This window comes from Scyliorhinus canicula, chromosome 2 (genome assembly GCF_902713615.1).
Source record: "Scyliorhinus canicula chromosome 2, sScyCan1.1, whole genome shotgun sequence".
Lineage (NCBI taxonomy): Eukaryota > Metazoa > Chordata > Chondrichthyes > Carcharhiniformes > Scyliorhinidae > Scyliorhinus > Scyliorhinus canicula.
The window spans coordinates 231,557,865-231,579,943 of record NC_052147.1 but is presented as its reverse complement, the minus strand read 5'-3'; the positions used below and the strand labels follow the sequence as shown (position 1 = coordinate 231,579,943).

General features: G+C 45.7%; 1 protein-coding gene across 4 annotated transcripts in view; it reads left to right on the top strand.

Annotated features, from left to right (window-relative positions):
• The window catches only part of lrp2a (low density lipoprotein receptor-related protein 2a), a 432,071-nt gene that overhangs the window by 175,476 nt on the left and 234,516 nt on the right, over window positions 1–22,079 (top strand). For all 4 annotated transcript variants that reach the window (XM_038789773.1, XM_038789772.1, XM_038789771.1 and 1 more), the window contains 6 exons: window positions 828–1,020; window positions 1,147–1,272; window positions 6,473–6,603; window positions 8,963–9,100; window positions 11,440–11,721; window positions 14,930–15,169. In XM_038789773.1, coding sequence (XP_038645701.1) covers window positions 828–1,020; window positions 1,147–1,272; window positions 6,473–6,603; window positions 8,963–9,100; window positions 11,440–11,721; window positions 14,930–15,169 — 1,110 coding nt within the window. The remainder of the gene's footprint in view (window positions 1–827; window positions 1,021–1,146; window positions 1,273–6,472; window positions 6,604–8,962; window positions 9,101–11,439; window positions 11,722–14,929; window positions 15,170–22,079) is intronic.

Below are 22,079 nucleotides of genomic sequence, written 5' to 3'. Positions count from 1 at the left end.
GGTCGCCCCCACTACAACATTTCTCTTCAGGGAAGTAGGTGCTAAAATGGCCATTGGGAATGGAGATTGGATGGTGGACTCTTCGGTATTCCATTTTGCTCACTGTCTCTCGTCCCACTTTCATTGCTGCAATGTCTTGCTACAACCCAGCTAAGAGCTTGCAAACAGAACTCTGCATCTACCGGTGAGAACATTTGTGAATTAAATTAATAATGCTCAGTTTTCTGAAATAAACACAGACAATGCTGGATAAAGTCTGGCAGCATCTGTGGAGAGATAAACAAAGTTGACAGGCATGATTGGACGGCCTTGCCGGTCCCATCTCGGTGACCCGACAAGGCCATTAAACCTTACCAGAGGCCCCGAGCGAGATTTGTGAGGCTCGGAACGCACGTGAGATCTAACGAGAAATCCCGAGACGTCACAATCTGGATCTCGCCCTCGCTGCGAACCCTGCCTTGAGGAGGTGGGATGATGGGGGTACTTGAGGAGCGAAGTAAGTGTGACCTTAGCGGGGCATTCTTGACCGAGGTCAAAACAAAGTGTCCCGTCTGATGGCGGGGTCATTCTCGGTGCTGCAGACACCGAGAAACACGCTACTATATGCGCCCAAAATGGGACTCTGTTTTGTAGGTGTTAAATCACGCCCACGTTTTGAGTCTATTGACCCTTCTACAGAATGGAGTCAAAATGTTAACAATGTTTCTCTCGCCACAGATGCTGCCAGACCTGCTGAGTTAATCCAGCATTTTCTGTTTTTGTTTCATATTTCCAGAATCCACAGAATTTTGTTTTTATTTATGCTTAGTTTTCTGTCCGATATGCAGACCGGGAAATCCTAGTTGGCAATAGAGTGGATGGAGTGGAAGATCTGGCTTTTGATTGGATTTCGAGGAATCTTTACTGGACTGATGCACGCTACAGCAGCATTTCTGTTCTACGGTTAGCTGATAAATCCAGAAGAGCAATTGTTGAGAACTTGAACAATCCTAGATCTATTGTTGTGCATCCATTAATGGGGTAAATAAAAATTTCAGTATTCACAGTTTTCTCCCTGCTAAATATCGATGTTCATCGATGTAGTTGGAATTTCACTACGCTAAGATCCACAAATGTTGGATTTACCATGTTAACATTTACTTACAGGTATATCTTCTGGACAGACTGGTACAGACCAGCAAAGATCATGAGAGCATGGGGTGATGGGTCAAATACAATGGCAATAGTCAACACAACGCTCGGTTGGCCAAATGGCCTTGCCATTGACTGGAGGTGAGCCAAGCTGATAATTCAAAAGGCTAATTCGACAACTATCAATATTCAGGAGGATATGTTTTCCTCCATTTGCTAATGGTCAAGTAATAACCAGTCTGTACATCAAGCAGCTTTTATATTTGTGCTGACCTTTTGCTGGCTTTGACAAATGAATATGAATATTGACATGAAAATAAATTGGCATTGTTTCTTTGATTGGATATTGGGCACGGTCTACCGGCCGCATCGCGTCCCAGTTTGGGTGATCTGGGGGTAGATGCCGGGAGAGGCCTCTTCCGGGATCCAACAGGCTCATCATGCCTCGCAAGATCGAGCGGGATATCACAAGATGTCGCGATCTGAATCCCATCCATACAAGTGAATTGTTAGTTTACTAGTTGATGTGACCATCAATTCACTCGAGACACAAGAGGAAGTAAACTGTGGCTTTAATAGACTTACAACTGAGCCTACCTGTGACCAGAAGAACTGAGGGCAGACTCACAAGACCGCAGCACTTTATACTTCCGGTAGTGGGAGGGGCCATGGGTGGAGCCATGGGCGGAGCCAAGGGAGGAGCCCTGTACAAGCTCCTCATCTCCCCCTGTGGGCAGAGCCACGCAACGGCTCACAGACAGAGCCCACAAGGACACAATGCTATATAGTGTGAATTAAGCATTATATATTCACCACATTCACCCACTGTAAAAAAATCAAGTCCAGCGGGGGTGACGGGTCTACAGATTGAGCCGGTTCGGTAGCCGCGTCGTCCGCTGGGATCGGCGGAGTACTGGGGTTGCAGCCTCTTCGGGTGGCTGTGTGCTGATGTCTGGTGTGAATCTGAGGGTGGACTCCGGGGCTGGTTCGTTCAGAGCTTCGTTCCTGACCGGTGCGACGGGCGAAGGGGGGTGCAGGAAACCTGTAGGCGTGGGGGCACAGGGTGTGGGGGGCCGGGTGGGGTGTAGTGTGAGGGGTACCTCGGCGGCAGTGGTGGTGGTGGTGGATCCTGCAGGCGTCAGGTCCCGGAGGGAAATGGTGTCCTGACAGCTGTCGGGGTGTTCTATAAAGGAGTAGTGTGGGTTTGAGTGCAGCAGTAGCACTCTTTCTACTAGTGGGTCCGTTTTATGTGTCCGGACGTGCTTCCGGAGGAGAACCGGGCCCGGTGTCCTCAACCAAGATGGGAGCGAAGCCCCCATGGTAGTGCCCCTAGGGAAAACAAATAATCGCTCGTGAAGGGTCTGGTTAGTGGCCGTGCACAGGAGGGACCTAATTGCATGGAGCACGTCGGGGAGGACCTCCTGCCAGTGGGTGGTAGGGAGATTCCTGGACCGTAGGGTCAGTAGGACGATCTTCCAGACCGTCGCGTTCTCCCTCTCCACCTGCCCGTTCCCCCTGGGGTTATAGCTGGTAATCCTGCTCGAGGCGATGCACTTGTCGAGCAGGTACTGACGCAGCTCGTCGCTCATGAAGGACGAACCCCTGTCGCTGTGTATGTAGCTGGGGAAGCCGAACAGGGTGAAGACACTGTGCAGGGCTCTAATGACGGTGTGGGAGGTCCTATCGGGGCATGGGTTAGCAAACGGAAAACGGGAGAATTTGTCTATGACGTTGAGGAAGTACCCATTTCGATTGGTCGAGGGGAGTGGCCCTTTGAAATCGATGCTCAGGCGTTCAAAGGGCCGGGAAGCCTTTACCAGGTGGGCCCTGTCTGGTCTATAGAAGTGCGGTTTACACTCCGCGCAGATCGGGCAATCCATGGTGATGGCTTTTACCTCCTCGGTGGAGAAAGGCAGATTCCGGGCTTTGATGTAGTGGGCAAGCCGGGTGACCCCCGGGTGGCAGAAGTCATTGTGGATAGCCTGTAATCGGTCGACTTGCACGCTGACGCATGTGCCACGGGACAGGGCATCTGAGGGCTCGTTGAGCTTCCCCGGCCGATATATGATATCGTAATTATAGGTGGAGAGTTCGATCCTCCACCTCAAGATTTTATCGTTTTTTATTTTGCCCCACTGCGAGTTGTCGAACATGAAGGCAACCGATCTCTGGTCGGTGATGAGGGTAAACCTCCTACCTGCGAAGTAGTGCCTCCAGTGCCGTACGGCTTCCACAATGGCTTGAGCTTCTTTTTCGACTGAGGAGTGTCGAAGTTCCGAAGCGGAGAGGGTTCGGGAGAAGAAAGCTACTGGTCTCCCTGCCTGGTTCAGAGTGGCGGCGAGAGCGACCTCTGAGGCGTCGCTCTCCACCTGAAAGGGGACGGATTCATCCACCACCCGCATAGCGGCTTTGGCGATGTCCTCCTTGATGCAGTTGAAGGCTTGGCGGGCCTCGGCCGACAGTGGGAAGAGTGTGGTCTTAAATAGTGGGCGGGCTTTGTCCGCATGCTGGGGGACCCACTGGGCGTAATAGGAGAAAACTCCAAGGCACCTCTTGAGGGCCCCGGAACAATGAGGGAGAGGGAGTTGTAAGAGTTGTAAGTTGTAAGTTGGGGCGCATACGGTCCGGGTCAGGGCCCAGGACTCCGTTTTCCATGACATAGCCGAGGATGGCTAATCTGGTTGTGCGGAAAACACATTTCTCCCTATTGTATGTGAGGTTGAGTTTCTGGGCGGTTTGGAGAAGTCGGTGGAGGTTGGCGTCGTGGTCCTGCTGATCATGGCCGCAGATGGTGACGTTATCCAGATACGCAAACGTGGCCCGCAGCCCGTACTGTTCCACCATTCGGTCCATTGCTCGTTGGAACACCGAAACCCCATTTGTGACGCCAAAGGGAACCCGGACGAAATGGAAGAGGCGGCCATCTGCCTCGAACGCCGTGTAGTGGCGGTCCTCCGGGCGGATTGGAAGCTGGTGGTATGCAGACTTCAGATCCACCGTGGAGAATATGCAGTACTGGGCAATCTGGTTGACCATGTCTGCAATTCGGGGGAGGGGGTACGCATTGAGGTGCGTGAACCGGTTAATGGTCTGGCTGTAATCAAACACTATCCGGAACTTTTCCCCGGTCTTGACGACCACCACCTGAGCTCTCCAGGAGCTATTACTAGCCTCTATGACTCCCTCAGGTCGGAACCGCTGGACTTCGGCTCTACTAAATACCCTGTCCTGCAGGCTATACCGCCTGCTGCGAGTGGCTACGGGTTTGCAGTTAGCAGTGAGATTAGCGAAGCGTGGAGGGGGATCGATTTTTAGAGTCGCTAAGCTGCATATAGTGAGAGGAGGTAGGGGTCTGCCGAAGCGGAGTGTGAGGCTTCTAAGATTGCATTGAAAATCGAGCCCAAGTAGGAGGGGGGCGCAGAGGTCTGGGAGTACGTACAACTGGAAATTAGAGTAGCTGGCACTCTGTATTGTTAGGGTCGCAACGGTGCGCCCTTGTATTTGAACCGAGTGCGAACCCGAGGCGAGGGAGATAGTTTGCCGTGCAGAGCGAATAGCGTCTTTCCAGGTCTGGATGCACGAATCTCCTGGTGCTCCCGGAGTCGAAGAGGCGCGGTGTCTTGTATCCATTGACCTGAACGGACATCATCGAGCTCCTGAGGTGCTTTGGCCGCGACTGGTCCAAAGTGACTGGATTCAGTTGCGGGTAGTCGGTGGCTTTATCAGCAGTGCTGGAGTGGCCCCGTGATGACTGTCCGCGGAGGTTGTAGTCGTTGAGATGAACATCGGGTGATGGCCAAGATTAGGCCCCCGTTGACCGCACGTGGCGGGTGATGAAGAAGATGGCATCCAAGATGGCCGCTCCCGTGGATCGCACGTGGCAGGTGGCGAGGAAGATGGCGCCCAAGATGGCGGCCCCCATGACTCGCTCATGGCCGGCCGTGTGGGGAGGATTGCCAAGATGGCGGCCCCCATGAGTCGCACATGTCGGGTGGAGGCGGAGTCGGCAGACACGCTGCAACATTGCGGGGTCTGCAGGCCTGCGAGTTGGGGGAGCGATTGCTCTGGACAGCGGGAGAGTTAGAGGGTTTAGATTTAGACAGGCATACCTTAGCATAATGTCCTTTTCGACCGCAGCTGCTGCAGGTCGCGTTGCGGGCCGGGCAGTGCTGCCGTGGGTGTTGGGGCTGACCACAAAACTGGCATGCTGGCGCTTCATAGTGGGTGGGTGGCCATGGGGCGCAGGCCTGGGGCAGTCTCTGGTTGCGGGGAACGAGTTCAAACTTTGAAACGCGACCTCCATTGAGGTTGCTAGCGTTACCGTTTCCTCCAAGTTCTGGGTCCCTTTTTCGAGGAGACGCTGGCCCACGTAGTAAGACCGGACCCCTGCAATGTACACATCATGGACAGAGAATTCCATATGCTGGGAGGCAGTTACAGCCTGAAAGTTACATTCCCGTGCAAGGGCTTTTAGATCGCGCAGGTAGTCCTCTAGCGACCCTGTGGGGCACTGGCGGCAGGTAGTGAAAATATGCCACGCGTAGACTTCATTTACAGGCCGCATGTATAGTCGGTCGAGTATAGCGAGGGCCTTGGTGTACGACTCATTACTATCGAGTTGCGTAGAGATGCGATGGCTCACCCGTGCATGCAGTAGACTGAGTTTCTGCTCTTCAGTAGTAGCGGAGGTAGTCGACGCAGCTAGGTAGGCCTTGAAGCACCGAAGCCAGCGTAGAAAGATTTCCTTCACTTCTGCAGCCTTCGGGTCGAGTTCTAGTTGATCAGGTTTGAGGGCTGATTCCATGGTGGTTTTTTTAAGTCTATTAAATTGATATGACCACCAATTCATTCGAGACACGAGAGGAAGTAAACTGTGGCTTTAATAGACTTACAACTGAGCCTGCCTGCGACAGAAGAACTGAGGGCAGACTCACAGGACCGCAGCCTTTTATACATCTGGTAGTGGGAGGGGCTATGGGTGGAGCCATGGGTGGAGCCAAGGGTGGATCCCTGTACAAGCTCCTCATCTCCCCCTGTGGGCAGAGCCGCGCAACAGCACACAGACAGAGCCCACAAGGACACAATGCTATATCGTGTGAATTAAGCATTATGCATTCACCACACTAGTATCATCACAATGCCAACATCACCCTATTGTTGTCCGTAGCTCTGGTTCATGTGCACTTCTTATATTTGTTTGAGACAGTCAGCAGTTGAGTAGATTATTGTAATGCTGAATACAATTTTAAATTCTGTGTGTGTGTGTTTCGCATTTAGCGAATCATTCCAAACAATTATCTCGCCTCCATTTGAACTGAACCAAATATTTTTGCTTTTCTAGTTCTCTTCGTCTGTACTGGGTGGATGCCTTTTTTGATAAAATTGAGCACTGTTCCTTCAGTGGTACTGACAGACAGACACTCAATCAAATTAGCCAAATGTCGCACCCTTTCGGTCTTACAGTGTTTGGTGGTAAGTCACAATCCTACAAAATATTAAAGTCATGAGACTTACTGTAAAAAACAATGAAAGCACATTGTAAAATTTCATGATATTTAGTTGTGTTCATTTTGTTACACAGAACAAAAGTACATTAGCTAGCTTGGTCTTAACCTAAGTTTTGACTTGGTCTGGACCCTGACATATACAAGAAATCTAGGTACAACCTCCTCAAAACCATCAGGGACGCTAAGAGACAATACCAGACTAAGCTAGAGATACAGACTAATGACACAGACTCTCATCAGTTGTGGCAAGGCTTAAATAATATAACAGGCTACAGAACAAACCCAAGTACAATCTCTGGCAACAAAGCACCCTCCCCGATGAAGCCAATGCATTTTATGCTCGTTTCTAGCAGGAAATCAACAAACCATTGACAACTGCTCCAGCAGCCTCGGACACACCCACACCTGTCGTCACAGCATCAAAAGTCAGACTGACCTTCTTGAAAGTGAGCCCTTGGAAAGCAATGGGTCCTGACGGAGTTCCTGGTCGTGCACTCAAATCCTTCATGGACCAACTGGCGGGTGTATTTGCGGACATCTTCAACGTCTCCCTACACCGTTCCGACGGTCCCACCTGCTTCAAGAAGACCACCATCACACCGGTGCCAAAGAAGAATCAGGCAACGTGCCTCAACGACTACCATCAGGTTGCCTTTACATCTGTCATTAAGAAGTGCTCCGAGAGGTTGGTCATATGAGACATCAACTGCAATTCGCATATCGCCACAACCGGTCTTTTTTTTATTTGTTCATGGGACATGGGCTTCACAGGCTGTGCCAGCATTTATTGCCCATCCTGAATTGCCCTTGAGAGGGTAGTTAAGAGTCAACCACATTGCTGTGGATCTGGAGTCACATACAGGCCAGACCAGGTAAGGATGACAGATACCATTCCCAAAAGGATATTAGCGAACCAGATGGGTTTTTACGACAATCAACAATGGTTTCATGGTTGTAATTAGACTTCTAATTCCAGATTTTTATTGAAGTCAAATTTCACCATCTGCAGTGCAGGATTTGAATTTGGGTCTCTGGTTTACTAGCCCAGTCCCCTATCCACAACAGATGATATCTCCCAGGCCCTACACTCATTCCTAGAGCATCTCGACAACAAGGACTCCTGCTTCAGACTCCTATTCATTGACTACAGCTCTGCCTTCAACAACATAATCACAGCCAAGCTCATATCAAAACTCCAAAACCGAGGACTTGGCTCTTCCCCTTGCAATTGGATCCTCAACTTCCTGACCCAGAGACCACAATCAGTAAGGCTAAACAACAACATCTCCTCCACGATAGTCCTCAAACCGGGCCCCCGCAAGGCTGTGGACTTAGCCTAACTACTATATTCCTTATATACACACAAATGTCTGGCAAAATTCGGCTCCAGCTCCATCTACATGTTTGCTGATGACATGACTATAGTGGGTTGGATCTCAAACAACGTTGAGTCAGAATACAGGAGGGTGATAGAGAACCCAGTGGAATGGTGCAACGCCAAAAATCTCTCCTTTAACGTCAGCAAGACCAAAGAGCTGGTCATTGACTTCAGGAAGCGAAGTGTTGTACACAACCTTGTCTGCATCAATGGTACCGAGGTGGAGATGTTTGACAGCTTCAAATTCTTAGGTGTGCACATCACCAACAATCTGTCCTGGTCCACCGACATCGACGCTACAACCAAGAAAGCACAAAAGCGCCTATACGTCCTCAGGAATCAAAGGAAATTAGGCATGTCCACATCCACTCTTACAAATTTTTACAGATACACCATAGAAAGCATCCTATCCGGCTGTATCACACTTTGGTATGGCAACTGCTCGGCCCAAGACCGTGAGAAATTAGAGAGTCGTAAACACAGCCCAGTCCATCAAGCGAACCTGCCTCCCATCCATTGACTCTGTCTACACCTCCCGCTGCCTTGGGAAAGCTGGCAGCATAATCAAAGACCCCTCCCGCACCGTTTATTCTCTCTTCAACCTCTTCCATTGGGCAGAAGATACAAAATTCTGAGAACATGCACTAACAGATTCAAAAACAGCCTCTTCCCCGCTGTTGCCAGACTTCTGAATGACCCGCTTATGGACTGAACTGATCTCTTCACGCATCTTCTCTACTGTGTAGCACTACGCTCCGTACGCTTCACCCGATGACTAAGTGAATGTATATACACTGCGTATTTATCATATGTCCTATGTTTTTCATGTATGGAATGAGCTGCTTGGACTGTACACAGAACAATAGTTTTCATTGTACATCAGTGCACGTGACAATAAGTCTAAATCAAAATCTTAAATAGTTTCTTGATTGTCTTTTCTCTGTAGATTATGCATACTTTACTGATTGGAGGCTGAGTGGAATTGTTCGTGTGCGGAAAACAGATGGTGGTGGGATGTCTATTATCAGAAGAGGCATCAACAATATTATGCATGTAAAATCATTTGATGCGTCTGTCCAGATTGGTATGTATAAATAATGAAATTATGTATATTTTAACTATCTATGAAATCTGTTGAACTGACAAATTCAATGTGGATTTATGGACAAAGGAATCTTTTCCAAAACACACGCTAACATTTTGAGGTTCCTGTTTACCAGCGTGGTTTTGTGTTGGGGCATGATCTCCATTTGGCCAAGCTCAAAGGTGTTGCATCCATCCCAACCTTTATCTCATAGTCTTTTCCCTAATGAAGCTAAATGAACAGCAGCAGCTACAGTCTGACAGCTGAACAAGGAGCCACCTGGCCCCCAGAATGGAAATAATTGATCTCCGATTGGATTAATTATTTTGTTCTAGATAAAGACTGAGATCTTTCAAAGACCTAAACAGAACACCGCCATATCCCAGCTGAAGGAAGTTCCATTCAGCCTTTAGAATGGCCTTCTGGGTAGAATTCTTGACGTAACCTAGAAAAAGGAGCCGAGACAATTCTCCTTTGACAAAGGAGGTGTGAAGTTTACCTTTACTTATGCCACCAGAAAATGGCAAATTGAAACAAGGTAGAATCCTGGTAACACTGAACTCTGCCCCAAATTTTGACTATGTCAGTTGGTAGCATTCTTGCCTCTGAGTCAGAAAGTTGCTGGTTCAAGTCCCACTCCAGGACTTGAACACAAGTGAAGGCTGGCATTCTAGTGCAGCACTATGAGGGTGCTCCACTGACAAAGATGTTGGGCGGGATTCTCTGTTCCGCCAACCCCGTCTACCGGCATGGTGCGCCCAGCAAGCAGCAGGATTCTCCATTCACACAGCCGGCCAATGGGGTTTCCCATTGTGGCCACCCCACTCCGTCGGGAAACACACTGGCGTGAGTGTGCTGCTGGTGAAGCAGAGAATCCCGCCGATAGAGAATCTCGCACACTGTCTTTGGGGTGAGATATGAAACTGAGACCCTGACTGCTCTCTCTGGTTGATATAAAAATCCTAGTTCAATCGAAAAATCATCTATTTCATAGATGAGCAAGCGAGTTATTCCTTGTATCCTGCCCTGAATGGCATCATAAAAATTGAATATCGGTTTGTAGAAGCTTGTTATCTGAAAATTGGCTTTTCTACATTACAACAAAGGCTTTATTACAAAAGTGCTTAATTGACTGGAAAACAACTTGGTAAGTTGTGAAAGGTGCCATAAAAATGCAAATCTTCCATTTTTTGTCTTCAATCTGCTGTCTCGCCACCTTTGGGCCCAAGTGGAATTTGAGCCAATAGGCTGAATAGAGAGGAAAGCAATCCCATTACATTTCACAGAATCACAGAAAAATACAGTGCAGAAAAGGCCGTTCGGCCCATCGAGTCTGCACCATCACATGATCTGCGAATCCTCGTCCCGTTTGCCAGCACTTGGCCCATAGCCTCGAATGTTAAGACGTGCCAAGTGTTCATCCAGGTACTTTTTAAAGGATGTGAGGAAACCCGCCTCTTCCACCCACCCAGGCAGTGCGTTCCAGACTGTCACCACCCTCTGGGTAAAAAGGGCTTTCCTCAAATCCCCCCTGCATGGTAGCACCATGCTTAGCACTGTTGCTTCACAGCGCCAGAGTCCCAGATTCGATTCCCGGCTTGTCTGTCCAGAGTCTGCACGTTCTCCCTGTCTCTGCGTAGGTTTCCTCTGGGCCCTCCGGTTTCCTCCCACAAGTCCCAAAAGACGTGCTGTTAGGTAATTTCGAAATTCTGAATTCTCCCTCTGTGTATCCGAACAGACACCAGAATGTGGAGACTAGAGGCTTTTCACAGTAACTTCATTGCAGTGTTAATGTAAGCCTACTTGTGACAATAAAGATTATTAATTTAACCTCCCACCACTTACCTTGAACTTGTGTCCCCTCGTAACCGATCCATCAACTAAAGGGAACAGCTGTTCCCTATCCCCCTGTCCATGCCCCTCATAATCTTATATACCTCGATCAGGTCGCCCCTCAGTCTTCTCTGCTCCAGCGAAAACAACCCAAGCCTATCTGACCATAACTAAAATGTTCCATTCCAGGCAACATCCTGGGTGAAACGCCTCTGCACCCGCTCCATCCTTTCTATAATGTGGTGACCAGAACTGCACACAGTACTCCAGCTGTGGCCTCACCAATGTTATACATAACTCCAACATGACTTCCTTGCTTTGTAATCTAGTGAAGAATTGATTGTAAGTGAAAAATGCCAATTTTTGGAGGAATTTTATTCCCAATATTATTAGTAACTTCCATCTGACTTAAGACTGGGAAACTTTTACTTTAATGAATTCTCATGTTCAAGTCTTAAGATCTTCGACAGATAACTAACAGAGAGTTTGCTGTTTTTGCAATATAGGATCCAATAACTGTAACAGACCAACAAACCCCAATGGAGACTGCAGTCATTTTTGCTTCCCGACACCCAATTCTCAGAGAGTCTGTGGTTGTCCCTACGGAATGAAACTTGATTCCAACAACATTAACTGCATTGAAGATCCATCAAGTGAACCACCCACACAACAATGCGCCTTTTTTTCTTTCACTTGTGCCAATGGAAAATGTGTGTCAAATTCCAATCGCTGTGATGGAGTTAATGACTGCCATGATAATAGCGATGAAGCAAACTGCGGAACTTTAAGTACGTACTGTTGAAATTTACATACAATGCAGCCAATGTGTCAGTACAATTGAGGAGTTCAATGCACTCATTTAATTTGTTTAAAAGGTCTAAATTTCTCTTGTTACATAATATCAAATTTACCTTTCAGCACTTCTAATTAATCCATTCTTGGGCTAAGAAATAAAAGATTATGAAGCGTTACAGAAAGAGATCAATTGTCCTCAGCTTTCAGAATACTTCTCTTTGTCACATTAATTAAATTTCTCATATACCTACTGATTTCAATTCTTTCTGAAATATTACGCTTAATTAATATATCTTGAATGATACTTCAAATAAGGTTCTGATTGGCTTGCTCGCAGACTTTGAAACCTGCACAGTACTGGCACAGTAAAGCCCAGCATAAAATTAGTAGAAATACAGTATTATTATTTTAAATATTAGAATTTCCTATGGAAATAGAACTGGAAAACATGTTTGTCTTCCAGGAATCAAACAAAGGGCCCAATTTTCATGGAGTTCTGGATTTTCCACGAGTCTTAACCCTCAATATGGGAGTCACAAGTTGATTCTCTTTTAATCATTCTTGGGATCTAGGCATTGCTGGCTGGGCCAGCATTTATTGTCTATCCTTAATTGCCCTTGAGAAGGTGATGGTGAGGTGCTTCCTTAAACTGCTGAGTTCCATGTGGGGTCGGGAGGGAGTCCCAAGATTTTGACCCAGCGATGGTGAAGGAACGGTGATATATTTTCCAAGTCAGGATGGCTGGTGGTGGCTTGGAGGGGAACATCCAAGTGGTGGTGTTTGATGGAGTAAATTCTCTTGAAGACGGGCAGGCTCTGTTTAATGTGACATGATCTGAAGAATTTTAAATCCCCTGCCCTTTAAACTTGGGGAAAAAAGGCTTAAACTGTCAGTGCGTGTTTTTGCGTGGGTTTTGCAAGAAAGCGTGCTTGATTGCTTTGTTGACAGGCCATATAATTCAGGTAAGTAAAATTACATTTGCCATCAGTTTATGCAGTTGCAATGTAGATCTTTGTTCTCACTTCCCAAGGATCATTATTATGTCATTATGAATGCTTAACTGAGTTTCAAAAATTAAATTATCTCATGCGGGTTTTTGAGTTCATTTTCTGAGAGTTTAAAGAGGTTATTAAAGGATTAACTGTCTTTAATGTTGGGTCTCTCTTTTTTTTCAATTTAGAGTAGCCAATTATAAATGTTTTTTCCAATTAAGGGGCAATTTATCATGGCCAATCCACTTAACCAGCACATCTTTAGGTTGTTGGGGTGAAACCCATACAGACATGGGGAGAATGTGCAAACTCCACATGGACAATGACCCAGGGCCGGGATTCGAACCTTGGTCCTCAGCGCCGCAGACCCAGTGCTAACCACTGCACCACATGCCGCCCTGGGTCTCTTTTGATAAGAGATTGAACACTTGAGATTTGAAACTTTGAATCTGACTTTTTCACTATCAAATGTGAGCTGTATTAGAATGGTAGAAGTTTTTTTTTCATCTCTACATGGCCTTCTGAGGTCCACAAATGGTAGATGCTGAGTGAGTGGTTACGGAGGGGGCATAATAGTATGAGGGGCCATGGGGGCATGAAGGCCCATCAGGTATACAATGGTGGGCATTAGTGGTGGGTGGAATCTGAGCTGGCATGGAGAGCTATGGGAGTATCAGGTAGCATGGGGGGAGGCTGGGGGTTGCGCGGGGGATTTGAGGGATGAGTATTATAGGGCCTATCAGCTTCTAAAACAACTGGGACAAAGGTGCAGAGAGCTGCAAAGGATTTTCAAACCAGCCCACCTCAACAGTTGCCTGCACTGTTACCACCTAGGATTTCATTCCGGGTTGATGTGTTCGACTTGACCCTGCCCCACCTGACCGGAGTGAATGTTGGGTTCAATGAGTTGGGAAGTTTCCTGACTTGAGCTACCCACCTCATTTGTCAAAATCCAGTCCCAAGTGTTGGTTTTAGATTTCTCATTGGTGTCCTGCAAGACGTTTTAACTGGCATCTCTGGTGTGTTGCAAGCAGGCGATTGAATATAGTAAAATCGTAAATATATGGATCATTTTGATAGCTTTTTGGTGAGAAACTGCCATCATGCAAATGTAATGATTATCAAAAGAGAATAAGAGAGACTAGAATTCGTATAGCACCATTCATGACCACAGGATGTCCCAAAGCACTTTACAGGCAATTTTTGAAGCATCGACACAATTGTAATGTAGGAAATGTGGCAGCGCATTTGTGCTCAGCAGAAGTCACAAACAGCAATATTGTACTGATCTGAATTTTTAGTAATGCTAGCTGAGGGATAAATTTTAGCCAGGACGTTGTCGGAATTCCCCTTCAAAATAGAGCCCTTTGTGTCCTCATGAGGGGACTTAAGGTCACTGTCTCATTTGAAAGACAATACTGCATACTGCACTACAGTGCCAGCTTAAGTTCCTCTAGCAGGACTAGAACCCACAACCTGTTGTCTCAGGTGAGAGTACAATAAACTGAACTACAGTTGACACCAAAGCTACATAATAAGACAAATGTGGAGAGAATGGATGAAGGCTTATACTAAAATATCATTATTTTTAATAACCATTTTGCAACAATTTCTTTGATAAACCCCTCTATTCTCAATGTAAATGAAAGTGATTTTGACAACAGTGCAATTTTACTGATTTTAGTTAACATTACTTCTGATCTTATCTTGTGTGCAATTACATGCAGATTTCAATACAGCAAGATTAATTTCAGGCCCCAAATATTTCTGTCTCAGTTTTGAACTTACTGCATTACTGAAATGTATTGCTTAAGGTCCATAAAACGCGAGGTTAAACATTCTGACCTAAGTGTTGGAACATGGGTCTTATTAACATGTGTAAAGTTTGTAAAATACTTCCATACATTGTGTGGCATTCATTTAAAGTCAAAATGCATGGTGTTTCAATATGTAAAACATGAGAAGCTTTTAATATGTATTTAATAATATGCACTATTAATTTGATCAAAGCTAGTATAATTTGCTAAGTTTTTCAAACGTTTTTAACTTAAGAAGTTTTTTAAACTATTGAGACAAACCATCTTGGCATGTGATAGGTTTTTCCTGAATATATTGATAATCTAACCACTAAGAAATGTATGGACTTGAACCATTTATATGTACCTTTCATTAAAAACCTTATATTCTTGTCCTATATTTCTCCACCTAGATACCACATGCTCTTCATTTGCCTTTACATGCCCCAATAACCAATGCATTCCAAATTACTGGAAATGTGACGGACAAAATGACTGCTCAGATGGGAGTGATGAAAAGGGATGCCCAACAAACGTACCCAGAATCTGTAGTGAAAACAGTTTTACCTGCATTAATAACTGGTGTATCCCTAAGACATGGGTATGTGACACAGATAATGATTGTGGAGATGGCTCAGATGAGCTTCACTGTGGTAAGTATTACAGTTTATTCTGCAGGGTTTTTTAAAAAATAAAATAATCTGTTGTGATCTGGTATAGTTTTATAACTATTTATTTTAATTCCTGATAGAATTTTAGTTTTCTGACATACATGTGGTAAGATCAGCAACAGAAATATGTCTGAAGAAATTTAGTCCAGTGTTTATATGAAAACTTTCATCAAATGAACAATTAAAGATTTTGGGCATGATCTACCGACTGCATCCCGTCAGAATCGGAGTGGGATGTGGCTGGTAGATCCCGGGACAAGCCTCTCGCGGGATTCCCGACGGCTGTTATGCCTCGCGAGATCTAACCAGATCTTGTGGGATGTCACGATATGGGTCCCGCCCACAATGGACCCAGTCTCCCACGGCTAAGTGAGTTCAAAAGCCCACTTAGCCATGCTAATGCCAGATCGAATGGCTACCTGACATCCAATGGTCCAGCCAAGGAGACCCCCAGCCATGCACCATTCATAAATGGGGACCAGGTGGAACAGCACTTGGGGAGAGCCCCAGATGGGCGGCCTCCGGGTAGGATGGCTTCTTGTCATTGTTGGTGCCATCTGGGCACCTTGGCACTGTCAGCTGGGCACCCTGGTGGTGCCACCTGGCACCTTGGCAGGGCCACCCCACGGCAAGGATGCCCAGGTGGCACTGACAGGGTGGCAGTTGGCAATTTGACTCCACTGGCGATCAGGCTCATGGAAATCCTGTCCATGTGAGATGGGGCTTGGGAGTCACATTGAGCGGGTCTAGAGATCGGGGCACAATATAAAAATGGCATCCCAATCTCTAGGAAATGACACTAAGTGCGGCCTCGGGTGAGGGGAAGGCGTTCTCCGCCAGTGCCCAAAATAGTAACAGAGTGCAGCGCCGGGAACGATCCCGCTAATCCCGCCCAGAACTGACTCTGATTTTTTTTTGGCCAAATTACGCCCTTCAAATATTCATTAAATTTTCAACAAAATTAAATAAAATGTAATGTTTTATTCAATACCTAGTCTTCATAAGAATTAAGAATATATATCGCCTCCTCACATATCAGGGTGCCATTTTGACCGGCTACCCTAATCTCTACACCTCCACTTCTTTGTTCTTTGTTCCACTTTAAGGATGCCTCCCTCATCTCCCCAACCTTTTTGTGGCCACTGGAACCACCTCAACTCTCTTCTAATGGACAAACCCCCTGAGCCCAACCTTTGGCAGTGCCACATGGGTACCTTGTCAATGCCAATGCATGCTGTCACTGCCAAGGTGGCTGAGTGCCAAGGTACTACACTGCCCTGTACACTGCCCTGTACCCAACTACCCAAGGGTCGATAATAACCTGCGAGCCCCTCCTTCCCCACTCCAGATGCCATCAAGCCTGATTCACATTTGTGGAAACCAGTGCTAATGGCATCCAGTTGATGTCTTGCAGGCACGGTTGTTGACTCCTTAGCACCAGGTGAAAGCGGTTTCTGGGTATTTAAATGAGCCTATCGGCTCATTCAAATATGCTGATCTGGATCATGCCCAGCAAGGGTGCGATCCAGATTGCACAGGGTGAATCGCACCCATTGGGCTGGATTCTCGATTTGAGAAATTATCTGCCAGGTCTAAATCGCACCAGTTTTACAATCCCCTTGGGGTCGCAAAGCGGGATGCAATTTAGTGTTCCACGCCATGCAAATTTTATAGAATCATAGAATCCCTACAGTGCAGAAGGAGGCCATTCAGCCCATTGAGTCTGCCGTAGCCCTTGGAAAGAGCACTTTATTTAAGCCCACACATCCACCCTATCCCCGTAACCCCACCTAACCTTTTGGATACTAAGGGGCAATTTAGCATGGCCAATCCACCAAACCTGCACTTCTTTGGACTGTGGGTGGAAACCGGTGCACCCGGAGGAAATTCACACAGTCACCCAAGGCCGGAATTGACCCGGGTCCCTGGAGCTGTGAGGCAGCAGTGCTAACCACTGTGCTACCGTGCCGCCCAAATGTATGCATGGTGGGGAATACGAGGGATTCCATGGGAACGGCCCGATAGGAGAGTCCCGCGGTTAGCCATCCATCCACTCATCCAGCAAATCAGCCCCAACCCCCCCACCGCACAGCAAATTGGCCCAACCCTTCCCCCACACTGCACAGCAAATCGAGCCGACCCCCGCAACCCCCCCCCCCCCATCCCCTCCCCCCACCCCAACGCACAGCATCCTCCCATGTCCTGATTGCACCGCCACACAGACTCATGCCCAGAAAATGGACCCCTGTCTGGAAGCTAGAGAGCCGTCCAGACAGCGGCAGCAATAAGCATTATACTATAATGCTTAACTTGCAGTTCCACGTATCCATTCCTTGAAGGAGAGCAAGTGTGACCTGCATCTGTTTCCCACCAGCATCAAGCACATTTCCAGTATGGTCTGTGATTGACAGCTTTTACAAACCATCTGCAGCTGTGATCCATTCATATCCATTCAAACTTCAGTGGCCTAAGTGGTGAAACCCCAAATGTTTGTAAACATTGACCACATTTGCAAGCACTAAGTGCCTTCCAATCTCTCGAGCATGTGATTTCACTGTATATACCTCTCTTTGATGTGTTCAATGTTTACTGTTTAAAAGGCCTGCCTTGGTTATATGCATGTTTGCTTATATTTTAGGCCCTTACCCTTCATCGCCGACTCCCCATGCCACTTCCATGGCAACCCACCTTGCACCTTCCCATTGCCCCTCATTCTCTCCATGCCAAATCATGACACTTCCATGCCCACTCACCTGATATGTACTCCATACAGAACAAATCCTATAGTAACAATAGCATATGTAGAATTTCTTAAAAAACACCCATTCACAATTTTCTTCAAAACTACTCATGTTACTACAACCTTATAAAAATGTTAATCAACCAGGCTTTTAATGTATCAATAACAGAAGCTGTAAGCTTTTCAGTCTGCTTTAGCTGTTGAAAATAAACATTGAGCCATTGACAAAAGAGATCACAGAAAAATAGACTATTATAACATCATAAAGTGTTCAGTCAGACAGCACTTTCCCTTCTGCCCAGCTGTGTCAATTAAGATAATCTTTTTATGGAAATCTAGCTCTCAGTTAAATCTCATTATGCATGTTTTGCTAAGTGCCCAAGCTTCCATAAAAGATTTTACAAAGTGACAGGTTTCTTTCTATTTTAGTATGACAGACTTGTCTGCTTGCATACTACTTTTTTGACTTGCTGTAACTCCTCTCTTGTACCTCTGACTACGGGTACTCAAGATCTTCTTTCATAGGCTGTTGTAGGTTTTGTGATCTGACATGCAAGGTATGAAATAGCTCATGTACTTGATCAACCAAGACAACTCCTCAATTCTTGCCTCTTTGGGCCAGAAAAGAAAGAACCTGTCACTCCAGAAATGAGGCAATCTATCAGCCTTTCATTTGATTCTTTGAATTTGCATTTTCTGGTTGCATTTCTCAGTCTGGTAAAAAAGCAGCCTGCTTGATTGCTCCCACTTCCAAAAACATTCAAACCCTCCACCACCAACAAACAATGGTAGCCATGTGTACCATCTACAAGGTGCACTGCAGTAACTCACTAAGGTTCCATAGACAACACCTTTCGAACCGACGAATCACTATCATCTAGAAGGACAAGAGCAGCAGATACCTGGGAACCCCACCACCTGGAGGTTCCCCTCCAAGTCACTCACCACCCTGACTTGGAAATATATCACAGCTCCTTCACTGTCGCCGGGACAAAATCCTGGAACTCCCTCCCTACATACATCTCAAGGACTGCAGGGGTTCAAGAAGACAACTGACTACCACTTTCTGAAGGGCAACTAGGAATGGGCAATAAATGCTAACCTAACCAGCGACATCTACATCTCGTAAATAAATTAAAAAAGGAAATGGCCAAATTGTCAGGCGAACCTGGAGTCTTTGAAACTCATATTTATGGATCAAATTATTTGACCTTGGCTGGAGATGTGTGCTGAATTTTTAAAAATTGTCTGGGTTGTTATTGTAGTTTCATTAATCTCCCAACTATTACACATTTTACCCTTTGTCTCTTTCCACAAAACGATGTAGCTGGCCCTTTTCCTTGTCACTAATGCCTTTTAGCAAGCTACTGATTGTCAGTTTACACTTATGTTAAAACTTAACTGTCATGAACATACCAATTCGTCATGGGCTGAAGCTGTGCATTCGTTGCTGCCACAGAGGCCATTTCATTTTCCCGTGATTCACTCAGTTTTTTTTCTCCCTCTCTGGCAATATTTCATATTGATTTTTCTCAATCAAATGTAGCATTAAATCTAATTAAAATGTTTGCTGTTTACTCACAGAACCCACTGCCACCATGTTGCGTCTTCATATTCCCAGAAGTTCAAAATAGTCATATTTTAAAATTCAAAATTCTGGAGCTCCATCAAGTGTATTTCTAGTAGTTCTCCATATGGCAGGTTGACTGATACATTGTTGATCTGAATCTGATTGAAATGTACCAGTAAATTTGGCTCTCATTGCAATTAGTTTCAATTATTTTAATGAATAATATAGCAATATGGAATCTTTTACTCTTATGGGTAATGGCTGTGGCATTGAACTGGCTAGGAATGTTTATTTGGATCTGCTTTCCTTTATGTGGATTGGGGACATTCCCCCAAAGTCCCAAAAGACGTGCTTGTTAGGCAAATTGAACATTCTGAATTCTCCCTCTGTGTATCCGAACAGGCGCCGGAGTGTGGCGACGAGGGACTTTTCACAGTAACTTCAGTGCAGTGTTAATGTAAGCCTACTTGTGACACTAATAAAGATTATTATTATTATTATTATTAAGTGATTAGTGCTCAAAATCTACCCAATAGACTTCACTTCATAAAATTCACTGCCGTGTCAAAATGCAACTTTCTGGTTAATGTTTCCACTCTGATGGTTCTACTTAACAAAACTCAATTTGATGAAGAGTGTTTTTTTACTGCGCTCAATAGCTTTACTATCTGCTTGTGAAGATGGTAAATTGTGATGATCACTGCTCTATCATAAATAGTTGAGAACTTTTACACAAAAAGTGGCAGTATAAAGATAAATATAGGGAACTAAATCACTCCCAGGTGTTGCTGCAACCTATATGCTAGCTGACTAACCTAATTATCTACATCTAGAGTTTCATTGTGATTAAGATTTGTATATTGTTGAAATGCATCCCATCTCAGTGTGCCGAATTATGCATGTGGACAGAAATCATAGAATCATAGAATTTACAGTGCAAGAAGGAGGCAATTCGGCCCATCGGGTCTGCACTGGCCCTTGGAAAGAGCACCTTACTTAAGCTTAAGCCCACTTTAGCTTCACTCTATCCCCGTAACCCAGTAACCCCAACTAACCTTTGGACACTAAGGGGCAATTTAGCATGACCAATCCACCTAACCTGCTCACCTTTGGACTGTGGGAGGAAACCGGAGCACCCGGAGGAAACCCATGCAGACACGGGGAGAAAGTGCAAACTCCACACAGTCACCTGAGGCCGGAATTGAACCTGGGACCCAGGAGCTGTGAGGTAGCAGTGCTAATCACTGTTACACCATGCCGCCCCATAGTGATGTTTCAACAGATACTGGTCATTGCCTGGCACTTGTGTGACTTGTAACTTATCAGCCCAAGCCTGATATGGCTCAATATGGAAATTAATTGTTGCAGTACCTGAGGTGTCATAAATGGTGCTGAACATTGTGCAGTCATCAGTGAACATCCCCACCTCTGGCCTTATGATTGAAGGAAGGTCATCAATGAAGCAGGTGAAGATGGTTGAGCCGAGAACACTACGCTGAGAACCTCCTGCAGCAATATCCTCGGACTGAACTGTTTCATGATATAACCTAGAGTGAAGCGAATGGGCAGTAGACTAACGTCTGTAATAGTGGTGACCTCAGGAAGAGGTTGATATAGGTCCTTATCCTTTGCTGAACTTTGTAATGTTGTTATTGCTGCCATGTTTAGGGAAAGCAACAGCAGAGGTTAAATTGGCCTTTAGTATCGATTCACAGTGAAGGATCAGACTGTTTTACAGTGTGTTTAAATTTTATCCCATAAAGAATATTCATTTTGCGCCATGCTGGAGACGCATGTCACCCCTATTAATTTCATAGTTATCTTTTATCCATTATTATATTTTTATTTCAGCAAGTTATTGGAGAATTAGTACCCAAGCACGGGTCATTTCTTTGAAAAGAATAATAAGAGGAGAAAATTGAGGGAAACCAGTACTAATTTGTTACACATACCAAAATAGATATGTTAATACCAATCCAAGACCAAGGATTGGGATGGGTCAACTGTAATTAAAGTAAATCCATATTGAAATATCAAATATCAATCAATAAAACTGCAGTTAATTAGTCTAGAGATTTTGCCCCAAAGTACCCATGATTTTGGCACTAATTGATCTCCATAAGCATTCTAGTTTCTAGCCAAATGTGTACCACTTCTTATATTGAATGTAGTAGATGCATACCTGGTAGAACCGCTTATCACTACTGTCATGATACACACCAGTATATCATGGTGCAGACACACACTGATGGACACACACACTGATGGACACACACAGGGACCAATCAACATGTACAAACACCGCAGCCAATCACCAGTTAGAATACACACACTGTAAAGGCAAAGGGCACCATGGTTCCCGTTCCTTCTGGGTGCTGCCTCTCAGTGTAACAAGAACTCATCCAGTCCAGCACAGACTCACACCACGTGCTGAGAGAATCAACTGGTTCGGACAAGGCTTAGGTCTCTAGTTTAAGTTAGCATCATTTAGACCCACAGTCATCTTGTGTTAGTTAGTTAGAAGTAGTTTATAAAATTGAGTTGAACCTTTATCAGTGTTGGAAGTGTCTGTTCATCTCTCA